Raw genomic sequence first — 17,220 nt, forward strand, 5'->3', positions numbered from 1 at the left:
CTTCCTCCCCCAGGTCCGAGCTCCGATGGTGGTGCAGCAGCCCCAGGTGCAGCCACCGGTGCAGCAGCAGACAGCGCCGACAGCTCAGGCCCCCCAGATAGTGGGTTCTGGAGTCCAGGTGAGGGCCATCAGAGCCAAGGGCTTCTGTAGTTAGCAGGTGCATGTCCACTTGCGAATGGAGCTGGATTTCCAGCGCTCTGTGGCGAGGGTCCTGGTTGGATCAGGGCCCGGTTGGTAAAGCGTGGGTCTTCTCTTCCCTGGCACTTTGCGAGATGATGGCTTTCCGGGAGCTGGTCCCTGGAGTCATGAGGTAGCCAGCTCTGCTTGATGATATCTGAGTCCCCCGGCTGCACAGTGCACGTGCCATTCCCACCTCTCCTCTGATGTCCTTTTTCTTACCTCTTTCCTTCTTAGACCACCCAGTGGAGAGGGGAGTGTTGTAGTCTCATGCTTGCCTCACTCTGAGTACGGGGCTAGCAGGGGGTGGACAGTAGAAAGAGCGTGGGAATGGTGGCATCTGGCTCCAGCTGACAGCGCAGGCTTGTGCTGAGGTCCCTGCCAGGCTGACTTCTGGGGCTTACTCCTGCGCTGGGAAGTGTGGCCGAGGCCCACCACGTTCACCCTCTGGGTATTGGATATTGATGGATGGAGGAGGCCTTGCCCTGCCTTTTCGTAGTAGAGACCAGATTCTTGTTGGTTTCTGGGGGTTGGAGTTTGGCCCTGTGACTTCTCCATGGACACCCTCCCTTACCCTTGTGCTGGTGCTGAGGTGGGGGGACATCCAGTCTGGGGCCTCGGTTCTTCCTGTCTCCACCCAGTGGTAAGAGCACAGCAGTCCAGCTCAGAGGAGTGTTGGCTTTAGATGGAGCAGACATACTAGTTGATGTGAGGCTACAGCCACCCGGTGCCACACTGCGCTCCTGCCCCGCTCGTTACCCGTGAGTGGGCAGGGCCACAGGTCGAGCACTTCTGGGGTTCGGTGTGTTCCCTTAGTGTCAGATGACATTTCCCTGTGGGGGACGCTCAGAAACAGTCCTTCCTGGTCCCAGCTGCGTGGCTGGAGTTGTGGGAAGCTGCCTGAGGAGAAGCTAGCCGAAGGGAGGAACCTGCGGTGTTTCGATGCAGCTGAGCCAGCCTAGCAGCCTCTGGGGTCACTGCGCCAGATGACCTGGCCCAGAGTTCCCCATGGCACCAGCGTGCCCAGACATAGTCCTGTGTGGGACACACGATGAACTTCATGTCTCTAGCGGGGACGGGGGCTGGCTGCCCTGTGTGACGAGGTTGGAGTCCATCTCTGCTGCCACTGCTGTGTGTCCTGTGCTTGTCCTCAGGCTTCCTAGGGCTCCCTCTTCTTGATGTCTCATGCAGAGAAGGAGGTGCATGGTCAGAACCACGGCCCACCCAGTCCACAGAAGCCACTGCCCTTGTTACAAAGTGACCCTCCCTCCTCTGTCCCAGGACCATTCTTAATGGAAACTTCTGGTTCTCGGGTCCAGTCTAGTAGGAGAGTGAGAAGCTTGGCATTTTTTACCTTGCACTGGGCCATCCTGAAGCAGAACTTCTCTCTCCATCCCATTTATCGGTGTTTGGGAATGAGCTGCCATAGGAAGGTTGATGTCTTCCGACCGAGGTCCGGCCCCATCCTGCTGGTTTATTCCTAGGCTTCTTGCTCAAGGAAGTGTACTCCCTGTCGCTTCCCTGGCACCTCACCACCTTCCAGAAGCAGGCATGGTTGTTTGTGCTCAGTACCCTGCATGAGCCCGTGTGCAGCGCTGCTTTTCCCAGCAGTTACTCTGCCCTTTGCTTCTGCTGGAGGTCCCAGTCCAGCCAGCTTGGGAGCTTGGCCTTGGGCTCAGTCCCCTCTAGAGTAACCTTGATTTGTAACCTTCTTTACCTCCAGGTGGAGGCACAAGGCTGCTGGCAGGCAACGCTCAGCGGGGATGGGGCCTCTTTTCAGGAGGGGGACTCGTAGCTGGGGTGGATGGAGTACTTGAGTACTTGTGGGTGGGTTTGGTTTTATAAAGAATGAGCCTTCAGGTTTTCTTTTAGGAGCAGTGTCCACCTCATTCCTGGTGTGTCACAGACCAGCGTCGGGTAGAGTGGGTGAGAGGCCTCACCCTGCCCTGTGTGGCCCATGGTGGGATTCCCGGGTGCTGGCGGCACAGGAAGCGTTCTTGAAGCCCAGGTGTGCGAGTGCCAGTGTGTGCCGTGCCTCAGCCCAGACGCAGAACCTTGGCAGGCAGTCCCCTGCCTCTGATCTGCTGGTTCACCTCTGGGCTCCTGGCAGGCAGTGCAGTTTCGTGGAGCCCGGTTGGCTGGCATCCCTGCATTCTATTAGCAGCGGTGTCCCCAAGGTGGACAAACCTTCCTGGGAGAATCTCTGGATTCACAGCCTTCCTTTGCAACCTGGACAAGACAAGGCTAGAGATACTTGGATCCCAGAACTTTAAATATATGTGGTGACTGTAGAATGTGGGTAGTTAAGAGAACTATAAATAAGGGAAACATTTCAGACTAGAAGAAACAGTTTGATATCTTTTCTTTCCAGTTCTCACGTAGTGGAGGTCATAGGACATACATAGAATTTTGTGTATGGCTATTATATTACAATAGAGGTAAAACGTTTTATAATTAAAATATCTCAGTCAACATTATTCTGTAGGTAGTGTTCCTTTTATGAATATATCCTGCTGTCCTTAATTTATGTACTGCTCTTGGATCCTGAGATTATTTTCATTTTTTTACTGTTACCAGGGATGCATGTCTAATGCATGGCTGGGTTTTAGATGGTTTCCTGATGCTTCCCAGTGAGTCACTGGATCATTTTGGTGCCCCTGAATTGTGTCAGCCAGTCGTCTACTAGGGGTTTAAAGATGCAAGCTAGTACTCCTATGTGGTGCCCATGCATTTGACATCAGGACATGGTGACCACGTGTCGCAGCTTTACATATGTGAACTGCTGCTCGCAGGGGCAAGTGCTGGTTCTGTGAAAGAAGTGCTGAGACTGGGCTTGAGCTGGTAGCCCTCCATGCCTTGTCTCTCAACTCTGTCCCCTCGGCACAGAAAAGAGGTGCCTCGTCAAACACTCCATGGTGGTGTGGCCTGATGAGTGGCCAGGGCTCAACCAGGGGCTGAGTTCGGTGTGTGGTGTGCTACGAAAATTGGTGTGCCCTGTTATGTAGATGCTTGGTTCTCGTATGTAATGTTATTTGTGTAAATGAGAAAGTTGATGTCATTGTCACTACAGTGGGACTTATTAGGTCACACAGGGTAGCTGCACTAACTTCTGTTTCTTTCATAAATGCTATCTGTGACTGCATATAAAACCAGAACAGAATGTGTCTCCATTTCCAAACAGTCCCTATGTTTTTATCTTTCAACATTCTATTTTTTGGTCTATGGAAACTTAATTATAACTTTTAAAAAATCTTGGTTGAAAGTATTACATAGGTCCTCCTTTTTCCCTCCTTAATCTCTTCCAGTCGCTCCCATCCTCCCCCAGGCCCTCACCACCTCATTGTGTCCACGGGTTGTGCATATATGCATACAGGTTCATTCCCACTCACCCCTCCCCTGCCTTCCCTCGGAGTTCAACAGTCTTAATTATAACTTTCAAGTTACAAAAGCATTATCATCAGAGATACTTCCCTGTCCTAGCCAGTTTTTCTCAGTGGAAAGGACATCGGCCTGGACTGAAGGGTCCCAGGTTTGATTCTGGTGAAGGGCATGTTCCTTGGTTGCAGGCTCGATCCCTGACCCCGGTCAGGACAGGTGTGGCAGGCAACCAATTGATGTGTCTCTCACACTGATGTTTCTCTCTGGCTCTCCCCTTCTCTTCCACTCTCTCTAAAAAGCAATGAAGAAATATCCTCGGTGAAGATTAAAAAAAAAAAAAATAGATACTTCCCTGATGTGCCGCCCTGTGTGGACGCTCTCTGTCCTCCTTCCAGGCCCTCCTGCCTAGTGACCATGGAGGAGCCAGGCCCGCAGCCCTCAGCCTTAAGGATGGAGCTTGAATTCCTCTCTGGGTGGATGTGTGTTGGGAAGTAAAGAAATGTGGTCACTCAGCAGAATGGGAGAATGAGTTGCTGGGTGTTTGCTGCCTGGGTCATCTGATCTAGTAAACACTACTGCGGTGTTTTCATTAGAATTTGTGGTTAAAAGAAAATGAGCTTTTCCTCCCAGGATTTCTCAGTTACAAGAAAACCAGTCAGCAGCACATTAGATTTAAGCATTCATTCCTTATTACTTCCATTTCTTCATGGAAAAAATTTGCAACTCTCTTGTACCACCTGACTTACTTCCAGATCTTTCTCCCTCTGGCAAGAGCACTGACCCTAATGTGCAACCCACTGGTGGCTGTAAATGGACACTGTTTACTGTTACCCCCATCTGCCCATGGGCTGAGAGCCGAACCCAGGACAGAGCTGCTTTTGGCCCCACCCTGGGCTTGGGGAGTAGGTTCGGGTAAGAGTCATGTTTCCCCAGGCTTCCTGTCCTCACACCCTCCCCAACATCCCACTTTGGTGTCTAAACTGGGCGGTGAGCGGTGGGCTCTTCAGGACCACCCTCGTGTTTGGCAGACACCAGAATGCCTTCCTCGCCCCCCACCCCCAGGGAGTTCTTTTGTTGGGGTGGCTGCAGAAATGTCTTCTCCCAGCCCAGTGTGAGGGCTGCCCCATTCCCATCGCTATTGGAAGGCTTAGGTTGGAATCTGATCCTGCTTGTGTCACCCCCAGCTTGTGGTGCCTGCTGCATGTGACCCGTGAATGTGAGTGTGGAACACAGTTGTGATGCCAGAGATCTCCCCTCAGCCCTTACCCCTGCTTCTGAGCTCTGTCCTGGCACCACCTCGCCGCATGGACTGAATTGCCATCAGTGCCGCTTCGCTTCAGTCTCATGGACTGGCCCACACCCTCATGGGACAGATGTTTTTGTTCCCCATGGTTCACCCCTCTTCCTTTCTGAGGGGCTGAGTTGTTATAGCTTGGTTTCACCTGAAAAGTTGGGAGTGCATACAGGCCTATTCTCCATCCGAGCCCAGAGTGAGAATGACCAGGCCTCAGGAGGCCACTGGTTCCCGGCAGTGCAAGCCAGGCCTTGACCTACGACAGTGCTGCCCCGATGTTCTCAGAAGCATAAGTTGATGAGGAGAGTGGTCCCAGGACAGGCTGGAATTCTGGAATTTGGAATCATCTTGTATGTTTAAGGACAGACCTGACCCATGTCCCTGGGGGAGGCATACCTCCTCATGAGCTCGAGACTTTAAGCGGAGGCCCAGGCTTCCCTTGCCCACCTCTCCCTGGTTTTAGTGATAAACTGGTTCCCCGGTAGAAACTTAACCGCCTGCAGGAGACAAGGACAGTTTGAGTGCAGGCCCTCAGAGGTGGTTGCATAAGGCAGTGTCCTATTGGGAAGGAAAGGTGAGCTGGCTTACCTGTCCTCTTCCCCATTGTAATGACAGCCGACTTCTGACCAGCTTTGGCGGAGCGCGCTCTCTCAAAGTCTGTCCCAGGAGCTCGGTCTCCTAAAAACACCCTTTGGCCATTGAGGTCTGGCCCTGAAGGCTCTGTGGGCGCATCAGCAGGTCAGAGGCTCGAGGAAGGATTGCATCCAACACAATAGAAAGGTCTGGAGGCAGCATTCTTGGCGGCTCCTCTAGATTCCTGATGCCTAGGTGGGCCTCCATGCTGTGGGCTTGAACATGTAGGCCGGACTGCCCCTAGCCCCTGAAGGCCCCTCACCCTTGTCATGGAGCTACTTGTCACGGAGGCTGCACACCCCTCTCCACCTGCCCCTGCACTGAGTTTCTTTGTTGCGATCACCTTGTCTGTTGTCCCTCTGTCCTCAAGATGATCGCCGAAGCCTTGGCCCAAGGCGGGATGCAAGTAAGAGCCCGGTTCCCGCCCACCACCGCTGTGTCTGCTGTCCAGTCAAGCTCCATCCCTTTGGGCAGAGAGCCCTCGGCACAGGTATTTACGGGGCGGTGCCCAGGGCTCCTGGGAAGCTTGGGGTTCTCTGAGCGCCTTTGTGAGACACACTGTAATCTCTGTGACTTCCTTCACAGTGGCTCTCAGAGTACCTAACCAAGCTTACATGAGGCCAAACCCGGCTTGTTTCTTGAGGGGATGTGAGTAAATATCTGGGCTTATTTTTATTGTAATATTTTGGATAGTTCTGACGTTTTCATTTTCTAGAGAATGTGGGAGTAAATATCTTTTAAAAATGTTACTGTTGCCCTGGCTGGTATGGCGCAGTGGATAGAGTGTTGGCCTGTGGACTGAAGGGTCCCAGGTTTGATTCCAGTCAAGGGCCATGCCTGGATTGTGGGCTTGATTCCCCATTAGCGGGCGTGCAGGAGACAGCGATCATTAATTCTCTCTCCTCATTGATGTTTCTCTCTCTCCCTCTCTTTCCCTCTCTGAAATCAGTAAAAATTAATATTTTTTAAAATGTTAGTATTCAGTGGTTGAACGTCAACCTATGAACCAGGAGATCATTGTTCAGTTTCCAGTCAGGGCACATGCCCAGGTTACAGGCTCAATCCCTAATGGGGGGCATGTAGGAGGCAGCCAATCAATGATTCTCTCTCATCATTGATGTTTCGATCTCTCTCTCTTCCTCAGCCTTCCTCTCTGAAATCAATAAAAATAGATTTTAAAAAAGAAAAATGTTAGTGTTTTAGCCCTGGTGGTTGTGGCTCATTTCATGCGCTGAAAGGTCACCAGTTCGATTCCTAGTTTTGGGCTCCTCAGTAGGGGGCATGCAGGAGGTAGCTGATTGATGTTTCCCTTTCCCTCTCCCTTCCTTTCTGTCTAAAAGCAATAAAACATTGTTTCTAAGTTAGTGTCTTAGATAGTTATGCTGTTGTCATTTTCATGGTAAAATAAAACAGAAGCTAAGCAAGTAGTTTGGCTTTTTGGGGCTGTGCTGTCTAATGCTATATAGCTATTAGCCATATGTAACTATTTACATTTAAATTAATTAAAATTAAAAATTGAGTTTCTCAAGTTACAGTCAGTTGAAATTTAATTACATTTCAAGTGCCCGGTAACCTCATGGGGAAACCAGTGACTGTCATCCTGGACACCACAGATCATCACACAAGTCAGTCCATGGAAGCAAAATGTCGTCAGACCGTGCTGCTGTAGAGTGTGCTGTGTAGAGCATAGAATTTACCACACCCCTCTTTCTAGGTACATAAAGACTTCTGTGTACATTACATGTTTTCAGGGTTATGAATTTCTGGTTCTTTCATGATAGGAAATTTGAAATTCTTCTATGGTATATTTGTTTAACAAATAGTCATGTGCATTCCATGGGCCAGGCACCATTTTAAGATTTTGAGAATAAATTGGAGATGAGGTTTCCTTATTTTATGGGACTTTCTTCCCATTTTAATGGGCTTGCTGTTAAAACCTCAGATTTGCCAAAACTTTAGCATTCATTTTCTGTTGTCAGGGAGATACATCTATAGTCCTAGATACATCTATAGGCCCCAGCCTTTCTCTGATATTTCCAGCGTTTAAACCTCTTATCTTCCCACACACATACACGCACACATAGGGCCAGAGACACCTTGGGCATTCAGTTGTTCATGGTTCCAGAATTGGTGTATTTCTAATCCAGTCCCTTCTAAAAAAAAGATAGCTTATTCCAAAAATATATCATTAAGCACCGGTCGGTGTGGCTCAGTTGGTTGAATGTTGTCTGGTGCACCAAAGGGTCATGGGTTCAATTCCCGGTCAGGACACTTACCTAGGTTGTGGGTTTGATCCCCGGTCAGGGTGAGGCAACCAATCAGTGTTTCTCTGTTTCTCTCTCTCCCTCCCTCCCTTCCTTCCTCTCTCTCTAAAATCGATTTTTTTAAAATGTGGTGAGGAGCCCAGCTGGCATGGCTCAGTGGTTGAGCGTCAACCTATGAACCAGGAGGTCAGGGTTCAATTCCCGGTCAGGGCACATGCCCAGGTTACAGGCTCAGTCCCCAGTGTGGGACGTGCAGGAGGCAGCCTATCAGTAACTCTCTCTTATCATTGATGTTTCTCTCTCTCTCTCTCTCTCTCTCTCCCTCCCTCTCTCTCTCTCTCCATTCCGCTCTGAAATCAATAAAAAAAAAATTTTTTTTAAAGAATGTATTGAGGAGCCACACCTGCTGTCCTAACAAGGGTCTCACCCAAGCTCTCAGCAGCTGACACCTCCTGACCTTGGCATGTCCGTATGGCATGGCATGTGGCTACTGTCTACCCCCGGCCACCTGCACAGAGCCCACAGCGGGGTGTGCTTCAGCATCTAGAATGCCTGTCTGGTTTTGTTTACCTTTGGCAACAAATTGGGTTCAAGAAAACAAGCAGATTAGAATGTCAGATCCTCTTTCATCAGTCTTTCTTGAGCCGAGGCTCCAGCGTCTCTGCCTCTCCTCCAACCCATCTCCTGGCTGCACCTTCATGTTGTGGTGCGGATGCTTCAGGGATATGGATGGTCGTAGCCAAGCAGAAGTCTGTGCCAGACACATGGAGGACACGGCGCCCCCACATGGGAGTCCAGGGGTGACATGGGTTCCTGTCCCAGCACTCCCTTGGTGGGTAGAAGCAGGTGGCTCCACAGTGGGACTCACTTTGCTCTAGAGCGTGACTCTGGGGACACATCACGTGCAGGAGACCAGTAACGTGGGGCAGTTCCAGGGATGTCCAGTGGATGTGGGTGGTTCCAAGAAGGCTGGAGTGCATGGTGCTGCCAGCCTCCCCTGAGCTTTCTTTGCAGCACAAGGCTCTCCAGACCCACCTTGCTGCCCTCGGCCCCGCCGCCCTTCCGCCTCTGGTTGCTTGCTCTTTGCCTGCTCTCTGCATCCACCTGGCCTTCCATCCGGCTTCTGCAGGCCCCCTTTCCCCCACTTGTCCTTGCTTCCCCTGGGCAGCAGATGGCGCTGAGGTGCTTGCGCTCCCCTGCTAGACATGTGACCTTGAGTCGGTCACTTCCACCGGAGCTTTCACTTCCTGTGAGTGATGTGCAGGTGATGGGGTGGCAGCATTCCATGGCTTTGCCAGTAGCTGTGATAGACATGCCCATGTTTGTGGCAGAATGTGCCAGAAGAGAAAGATTCAGAGCTGGAATGCAGTTCTCCCCTGATGAGCCCGGCACAGACTGAGGCAGCACAGCTAGCTGTCTTGCTCTCCTCTGTCCTAGAGGCCAATCAGACCCGGCATGAACCTGAGGACCAGGGCTTACTGTCTTGTTAGCTGCCTCACTAGGCCAGTTTTTTCTTGACATGGGCCTTTGGGTGGCTGCTTCCTGTCTCAGATGTGTTATTGGTGACTCAGGACTCAGGAGTCCTGGGAGCCGTGGGCCTCCCAGCACTGATGCCAGAGAGGCGACCTGACGGCCTCTGAGGGCTAATGTTTGCCGCCAACAGGAGTTGGGCATGTTTCCAGAGGAGCTGTCAGATGCGAAGATCGGATGTCGGAGGCCAAGGGGTTTCCCTTAGCAGCCTTAAGAGTGTTGACTACAGTCCTGGCCGGTTTGGCTCAGTGGATAGAGGATTGGTCTGCGGACTGAAGGGTCCCAGGTTCGATTAAAAAGAGTGTTGACTACAGGGGCCAGAGGAGCCAGAGCTCAGGGTTGGACATGAGAGAGGGGCTTGGGGAAGAGGCAGCGCCACTGAGCTCACGCGCCCAGCTCAGCAGGCTGTTCTTCACTGTGTCTCAGACCCTCAGTCTGGTGCCTCGGGAGCTGTGTATGTCAGTGGCTCCGTGGAACCCAAAAGCAGAGGATGTGAGCAAAGTGTACCCTATTTCCCCATGTTCTGAGTGCTTGAGGGTGCCTCTTAAAATACAGGGCAGAGCAAAAGTAGGTTGACAGTTCATAGGGAAAATAATACAATAAATAATAATACAAGAATAAACTTTTGTGTACTCACAATTGTAAACCTACTTTTGCCCCCCTCTGTACAGTTTCAGACACGTAGGTGGGAAGTGGACTGTGAAGTGGCCTTCCTGCTGCAGGTGCCTCATTCCCCTTCAGAGAAGCACTAGCTTTAGCCAACAGACAAAAGCCAAACATCTTCGAAGGGACAGCTGCTTGAACAGAGGCTGAAGCGCTCTGGGGCAGGTGGGGCGCCTGCGGGGCCCAGGTGGTCAGGGAGAAGCCAGGTGAAAGGGTTTGACCTGGGGGCAGGAAGAGGGTGAGGCAAGGTGCAGCTTCAGGGACTGTAGGGCAGGGAGTGGCAGCAGGTTGGAGTCGGGGAAGGGTTGGGGCTCAGGGGGCAGGTGGGGAGGGGCCTTTGCCTCCCCCCTGGCACCATGTGGTTCTCTGAATGGACTTTTCTGAGGCGACCTGTTCACCTTCCTAGTTCTGGGAGTTTGTTGGCACCTGAGTAGCTTCTAGAGCTTATGTTCTAGTGCAGGGGTCATGGGGCCCCAGGACTCAGTGCATCCAGGCCCAGTGAGGGCATCCTACACAGAGGGAGGGGGAAGAAGGGGAGGGGAGGAGGGCAAGAAGCTAAGCTGCTCCAGGCCGTTTGTGCCCTGCTGAGGTCAACATGAAACACCTGGAACCATGTTGCTCCCTTCAAGCTCCCTCACTCCAGTCCCTCCACTTCTGGCTTGAGCTGGTGCCTCTCTGACCCAGCCATGTTGGAAGTGCTGTGATGGGCCTCTGTGCCCCCTGCAGCTCCGTCCCACACACTCAGTGGGTGGGGAGGAAGCCGGAGAACAGGAGGAGAGGCCATTGGCTCCTGGAGCTTGTTCCAGGCAGTGTGGGAGAAAGGGCAGGGCCCTGTGCCTGCCCCCACCTGCCTCATGGGGTAGGTGGATAGGGAAGGTGGCATCCTGTTTTCCTTGTGGGATCTGGGCTCTTTCAGACGTTCCTTCCTGCTCCCTGACAAGAGGACTGGAATGCAGCGACCCACTCCGAGTGGTCCTAACCCAGCACTCCCAATGCCATGGTGGAGGAGTGTGTGGGAGAGGGCAGTCGGTCTGTGGAACTGGATGGTTCAGGAGGCGGGGTGTGGGCTTGGCTATGCCAAGCAGGCTCTGAGGTGGTGCTAGGAGGGCAAGGAGGTTGACTAGGCTGTGGGAGAAGTCACCACCAACCCTTGGGAGTGCTCAGGCTGGCAGGGCCTTTGGGGTGACCCGATGTGTGGAGGGGCCGGGCCTTTATGCCACCATCATTCAGTATTGGGCGAGGCACCTCTCTCCGGGGCTTATTCCAGGAGAGGCTAGTTAACCCAGGGCTGGCAGGCAGACGTCTCCCCATAGCTGTCCTCACCACCTGGAACTGCCATTCTGAGCTTCGCAGTGGAAAGTGGTTGCTTCACACATCCTTGTCCCAGAGCCCTAGGGCAGTGGTCGGCAAACTCATTAGTCAACAGAGCCAAATATCAACAGTACAATGATTGAAATTTCTTTTGAGAGCCAAATTTTTTAAACTTAAACTATATAGGTAGGTACATTGTTATTAACTTAATTAGGGTACTCCTAAGGCTTAGGAAGAGCCACACTCAAGGGGCTGCATGTGGCTCGTGAGCCGCAGTTTGCTGACCACTGCTCTAGGGCGTGTGGTTTCATCCTATGGAGTTCACAGGGGAACAGGCACTTCCCTAGTGAAGACAGCGTGCAGTTGACTGTTGTGTCTCCTCAGTGAAGACTGAGGGAGTAGGATGAGCCCTGGCTCTGCAAACAAGGCAGCAGCTTCTGAGAATGATGCTGAGCCACTCACGTGACAGTGGGACCTGCGGGTCCAGACCCAGAGCCCCAGGCGAGGCATGCTGGTGAGGGCTGACCTGGGCCACTTTGCTCCCGTTAAGTGAAGGATGGTCTCACCCATCACAGAGCGGGGTTTACAGAGGAGAGCTCCTCCAAGGCCACAGCCTTCCCTGGCCTCCCACTCCCCAGTCTCCCACACGGAAAGGCAGGCACATGGGGATGTTTGTCTCAGCGCAGAACGCCCAGTTCTTCGTGGGTCTCCCGCCATGGAGCAAGGGCTACCCCGCCAGGTCTTGGTTACCGTGTGTGTGTGTGCACCTGAGAGGTGGGGCACGTGCCTGTATTAGTATTTGAGAAGCAGGGCATCAAAGAAAGACAAGGGTATGCAGTGAGGCTGTGAGAGAGAGACGGGGCTGTGCGTGCAGCCACGTGGGGTCTCCAAGCCTGAGCGGGTGGGAACAAGGGGACAGTGGGAGTGAGAGTGTGTGGCAGGCGAGCAGGCTGAGCCCCCTCCACTTCCAGGTCAGCCAGAACAGCCTCACCATGCTGTCCTCGCCGTCACCGGGCCAGCAAGTGCAGACCCCGCAGTCGATGCCTCCTCCCCCACAGCCGTCCCCGCAGCCCGGCCAGCCTAGCTCACAGCCCAACTCCAACGTCAGGTAGGCCTGGCCGGGGTGCCCCTCCCTGCCTGGCTCACAGGGAAGGCCCTGCTGGTGCCCACAGCTCACAGACACGCTCCCTTTCCCTTTGCTGCAGCTCCGGCCCTGCCCCATCCCCCAGTAGCTTCCTGCCGAGCCCCTCACCGCAGCCCTCCCAGAGTCCAGTGACAGCGCGCACCCCGCAGAACTTCAGTGTCCCCTCCCCGGGACCTTTAAACACCCCTGGTAAGTCGGGTTGGGGATGGGCGTAGCCTGCGATCCAGGGCCAATCCTGTCACCCACATTCGCCCTGGAGTTGAGATGCTGAGGGCAACGCTCTCACCCTCGTGAGGCCTCGCTTGTCAGGGGTGAGCAAACCCGAGCCCCTTGGAGCCCGAGCACCCCACCTTGAGGGTTTACAGAGTCGGGCCTTGTGGACTGGCTGGGCTCAGCGGCCTCTGTCCTGCAGTAAACCCCAGCTCCGTCATGAGCCCAGCGGGCTCCAGCCAGGCCGAGGAGCAGCAGTACCTGGACAAGCTGAAGCAGCTGTCCAAGTACATCGAGCCCCTACGCCGCATGATCAACAAGATCGACAAGAATGAAGGTGAGGGTGGGGCCTGCACGGGGGTTGGGGTGGGAGTGGCAGACTCCCAGGCTGTGTCTCAGTATCCCCTCTTCTGTTCCAGACAGAAAAAAGGACCTGAGTAAGATGAAGAGCCTCCTGGACATCCTGACTGACCCCTCCAAGAGGTGAGCATGTCCTCGGCCCCGGGGAGGGCGGTGCTACACCCACAGCTCATGGGCGCCCCAGGCTGCTGCCTGGCCAGGCTAGGACAATGCAGAGTATAGGGAAGGGCCTGGGGCTCCACTTAGATGTGTCTCCTGAGGCTCTAAGCCCCTCCCCCACCTGTGCCAGCTGTGGGCCAGCCCAGCTCACAGCCCAACTCCAGCATCAGCTTCTGGGGCCCTCATAAGACAGAGCCTTAAGAAGCACTCTGGAGGCGATGGAGTGCCAGGTTCTCGACACAGCGCCAGAGCTGGGCCAGCGCCACAGAACTGCGTGTGGACTGGCCTTCAGGTTACTTCCCTTGGCTCAGACTGTGTCTCCTTCCTGGTTTGCTTGTCTGGACAGAGTGCTAGACACTGCGGGGCTGGCCTATTGGAGTTTGATGGCCCACAGGCCTTCTTGGCTTGACCCCTCATTTGGGCCTCTGGCCTACCTATGCCTTGTTCTGCTGATCAGGACTGAGCAGCTCCTGGGGTGGGACCACCAGGCCCTTAGGCTCTGGATTCCTGTGGATGGTTCCAGTAGCCAAGGCTCCCGGCCTGACTGTCCAGGGGAGGTCAGATGGGTGTGGTTGGATTAGCACATGAGAGCTGCCAGTTCTCCCATCCTCTAGCACAGAGGGTCAGCCACGTACCCTCTCCCCACAGGTGCCCTCTGAAAACTCTGCAGAAGTGTGAGATCGCCCTGGAGAAACTCAAGAATGACATGGCGGTGGTGAGTGGGGTGCTGTGGTCTGGTGAGGTTCTGAAGGCAGCAGGGAATGTCAGGGCTCACCCGACAGTGACTCGGAACCACAGGCTAAGAGCTGCCCTCACTGTCCAGAGTGGGCAGAGGGGGCTCACCACTCAGCCTGGGCACCCTGCTTGGAGTTTTCTTCCAGGTAGGTCTGCTGTGGGTGGTGGGGAGGTGGGAGAAATTGCCCTCCAGCTGTCGCCTGTGGGTGCTTCCTCCAACATCCAAGCTGTGGGTTTTCCTTTAAGCTGCCTCCACACCCTGCCTCCACTTGCCAAGCAGTAGGCCAGGCCCTGGTGGGAGGGGGTTGGGGAGACTGTGTCCAGGATTGGCCATCTTTGTGTGCAGGGGTTGGAGGTGGTGGGGAGCCTCGGGAAGTGTGGCTGTAAGTAAGGATGAGGGCCTTGGGCTCAGGAGAGCCTTCCCAAGAGGAGGCTGCTGACCTCACCCCTCCTGTACCAGCCCACGCCTCCACCACCCCCGGTACCACCAACCAAGCAGCAGTACTTGTGCCAGCCGCTCCTGGATGCCGTTCTGGCCAACATCCGCTCGCCCGTCTTCAACCATTCCCTGTACCGCACATTCGTGCCAGCCATGACGGCCATCCATGGCCCACCCATCACGTATGTACAGCCCAGGGCATAGCCTTGAGGTGGGTGCAGGTGTGGGACTACAGGCCACAGCCTAGCCAGTGTGGTCACCACGATCGCCTCCTCCAGGGCACCGGTGGTGTGCACCCGGAAGCGTAAGCTTGAAGAGGATGAGCGGCAGAGCATCCCCAACGTGCTCCAGGGCGAGGTGGCCAGATTAGACCCCAAGTTCCTGGTGAACTTGGACCCTTCTCACTGCAGTAACAACGGCACCGTCCACCTGATATGCAAGCTGGGTGAGTACCGGGGAGGGCAGGGCGGGCGGGGAGCAAGCCCAGCCCCAGGGCTCCACCATTTCTCCGGGCCATGGGGGTGCTAAGAACACAGCTTCCAGGCTTCGCCTCAACTGGCCCAACCCGGACTGTGCACTGTGCTCAGCCTCCTACATTCACCCAGGCTCACACCACAGCCCCAGGCCCAAAGGAGCTGCCGCGTTGTCCTCCTTGATCCTTACACCCTGGCCCCGGGACATCTTCCGAGGCTGGACCATGAGCCCAGCACTGTCCCCTCTCCCCTGTGCCAGGGAAGTCCAACCCTCCTGTCCAGTGGGGGCTCTGCTTGCCTGGGGCCCTAGAGCCAGTGTCCTCCAGGCTTTGCAGCCTCACCAGAGCAGGGCCGTGAGGCAGGGTGGGCGGGTCATGGGCACAGCCTCTTGTGTTGCAGATGACAAGGACCTCCCAAGCGTGCCACCCCTGGAGCTCAGTGTGCCTGCCGACTACCCCGCCCAGAGCCCGCTGTGGATCGACCGGCAGTGGCAATACGGTGGGTGAGCCAAGAGGGCAGCTGTGAGGAGTCCCTGCCTGGGACCCAGGGCAGGCAGGGTCAGCTCTGAGCAACCAGGGTTTCCCCCATGTGCCGCCCAAGCTGAGGCCCTCCCTTTCCTCCTCTGGTTCCCCTTTGTGGACAAGAGCACGTTGCCCCACAGCCACTGGAGAAAGAAGGGTCTCTGCCCCCATTGTGTCCTTTTATCCTGCAACTTCAGGGCATCGGTGTACAGTAGGTGAGGAGTGAGCAGACCCAGGCCCAGCTGTTCAGTGGCCCTTGTGGGCCTCTGTAGGCTCACAGACACGCCCCCGGGCCTGCAATCCCCCTGGACTGGGCGGACAGACAGGAGCTTGGGCTCAGAGGAACGCATCTGGGTGACATGGCGCTCAGAGGCCCAGAGGGCTTCGTTGATGAGTCTCCATGAGGCTCAGACCTGGCACACAGAGGACCAGGACTAGAACCCTGAGGCCATCCCTGAGGAAAGCCCTGGGTTCCAAGTCCACTCATGTTGTAGTTGTCCAGTGACACTGGGCCTGGGAGACCTGACAGCCACCAGCGGTGCATGGGCGATGGCCTCCCAGGTAGCCGTGGCTGGAAGTGCCCCAGACGCCAGCTCTGCCTTTGAGGGCAGGTTCCCATACAAGAGTTGCATGGGGCCCGTTGTCCTGGAGGAGGGCAGTGCTCAAGACCCACTGCTCTGTTGCAGACGCCAACCCCTTCCTGCAGTCGGTGCACCGATGCATGACCTCGAGGCTGCTGCAGCTCCCCGACAAGCACTCAGTTACAGCCCTGCTCAACACCTGGGCGGAGAGCATCCACCAGGCCTGCCTCTCGGCTGCCTAGCCGCCACCACTGCTGCATCTTGGGCTGCCAGCCCACCAGGGACCACGGCTGGCAGCCTTGTTGGGGCCACAGAGGACACACACCTTGTGTCGGACCCTTCTAGGTGTTGGCTCCCTAGAGAGCCTGGGCTTAGGTTAGCTTTCCTGCTTTTATCTTCTGCCTTGGGGACCTACCAAGCGTTCCCCACACTTGAACCGGACGGGACGGGCTCTGGAGTCCTCTGTGGTAGGAGTGGCAGACACGCCCCGGGCCTACGCTCCTCAAGCTGCTGTCCCTTTGGCACCTGCAGGGCCCCTGTCCCCCCTGACTCCCAGGGAGAAGTCAGGGCCCTGCTACAGCCCTTGTGTGTGTGCCAGAAAACACTCCCCCCGTTTCTGTAGGAAACCCTGAAGACACACAGAATTCTCTGCTCAGTGTTGGGTTCACACGGGGCCTGCCGTAGGGAGGCTCCCGCATCCAGGGGCACCCGTGTGTCTCAAAGGAAGTCTGGCCTGTGGATAGTTGCAAGTCACCACTACCAGCTGGACCTCACACCTCACGGCATGTTCCCTTCAAGCCCTGGGGCCTGCTCAGCACTGGGGGTCCTGGGGAGCAGAGCATTCTGGGGGAACCCTGTCCTTGGCACCATGTGCACTAGCTGGGCTCAATTTTGGGTCAGGGTGCCATCCTCTGGACCTGGTATCCTCAGAGCCACTCTGGAGAGGAAGGGCTCCCTGATGAAGCATCAGCCAGCCCTCTGGTTCAGAGGTTCCCTCTTTTGTATGTGCACTACTATACCTTCTGTGGTTCTTATAATAAATTTATTATTCCTGTGTTTGTCATGAATTTGTCACTATGCCCCACCCCACCCCTGTGAGTCCAGAGCCTACTATTCAGTGAAGGGTGTTGTCAGGGCTGAGCCAGGTCCCTAACCTTGGAGGTGGCCATGGATGCCCAGACCTCAGTTCACCCTCATCTGACTTGATGCCTCGTCCTGGTTCACCTCCAGGTTTCTGGCAAAGTCCCTGTTCCCTGAAGCTGGAGGAGGCAGAGATTAGCCCTGAGAAACACCCATGAGATATAAGAGGAAGCTGCTGTTCTGGCAATTGAGGGGTAGATGTGAGGCC

At 55.0% G+C, this 17,220-nt stretch overlaps 1 protein-coding gene across 7 annotated transcripts in view; it reads left to right on the forward strand.

Moving 5' to 3' along the window:
* The window catches only part of MED15 (mediator complex subunit 15), a 62,267-nt gene extending 45,337 nt beyond the window's left edge, over positions 1 to 16,930 (forward strand). For 4 of the 7 annotated variants that reach the window (XM_036353338.1, XM_036353339.1, XM_036353345.1 and 1 more), the window contains 11 exons: positions 14 to 118; positions 5,853 to 5,972; positions 12,222 to 12,358; positions 12,456 to 12,583; positions 12,807 to 12,941; positions 13,024 to 13,087; positions 13,772 to 13,838; positions 14,319 to 14,479; positions 14,576 to 14,742; positions 15,170 to 15,268; positions 15,978 to 16,930. In XM_036353338.1, the coding sequence (XP_036209231.1) occupies positions 14 to 118; positions 5,853 to 5,972; positions 12,222 to 12,358; positions 12,456 to 12,583; positions 12,807 to 12,941; positions 13,024 to 13,087; positions 13,772 to 13,838; positions 14,319 to 14,479; positions 14,576 to 14,742; positions 15,170 to 15,268; positions 15,978 to 16,114 (1,320 nt within the window). In that variant the 3' untranslated portion in view covers positions 16,115 to 16,930. The remainder of the gene's footprint in view (positions 1 to 13; positions 119 to 5,852; positions 5,973 to 12,221; positions 12,359 to 12,455; positions 12,584 to 12,806; positions 12,942 to 13,023; positions 13,088 to 13,771; positions 13,839 to 14,318; positions 14,480 to 14,575; positions 14,743 to 15,169; positions 15,269 to 15,977) is intronic. The other 3 variants (XM_036353341.1, XM_036353340.1, XM_036353342.1) reach the window with 3 other exon arrangements.
* Positions 16,931 to 17,220: the final 290 nt, after the last annotated feature.

This window comes from Myotis myotis, unplaced genomic scaffold (assembly GCF_014108235.1).
Source record: "Myotis myotis isolate mMyoMyo1 unplaced genomic scaffold, mMyoMyo1.p scaffold_m19_p_20, whole genome shotgun sequence".
NCBI classification, from domain to species: Eukaryota; Metazoa; Chordata; class Mammalia; order Chiroptera; family Vespertilionidae; genus Myotis; species Myotis myotis.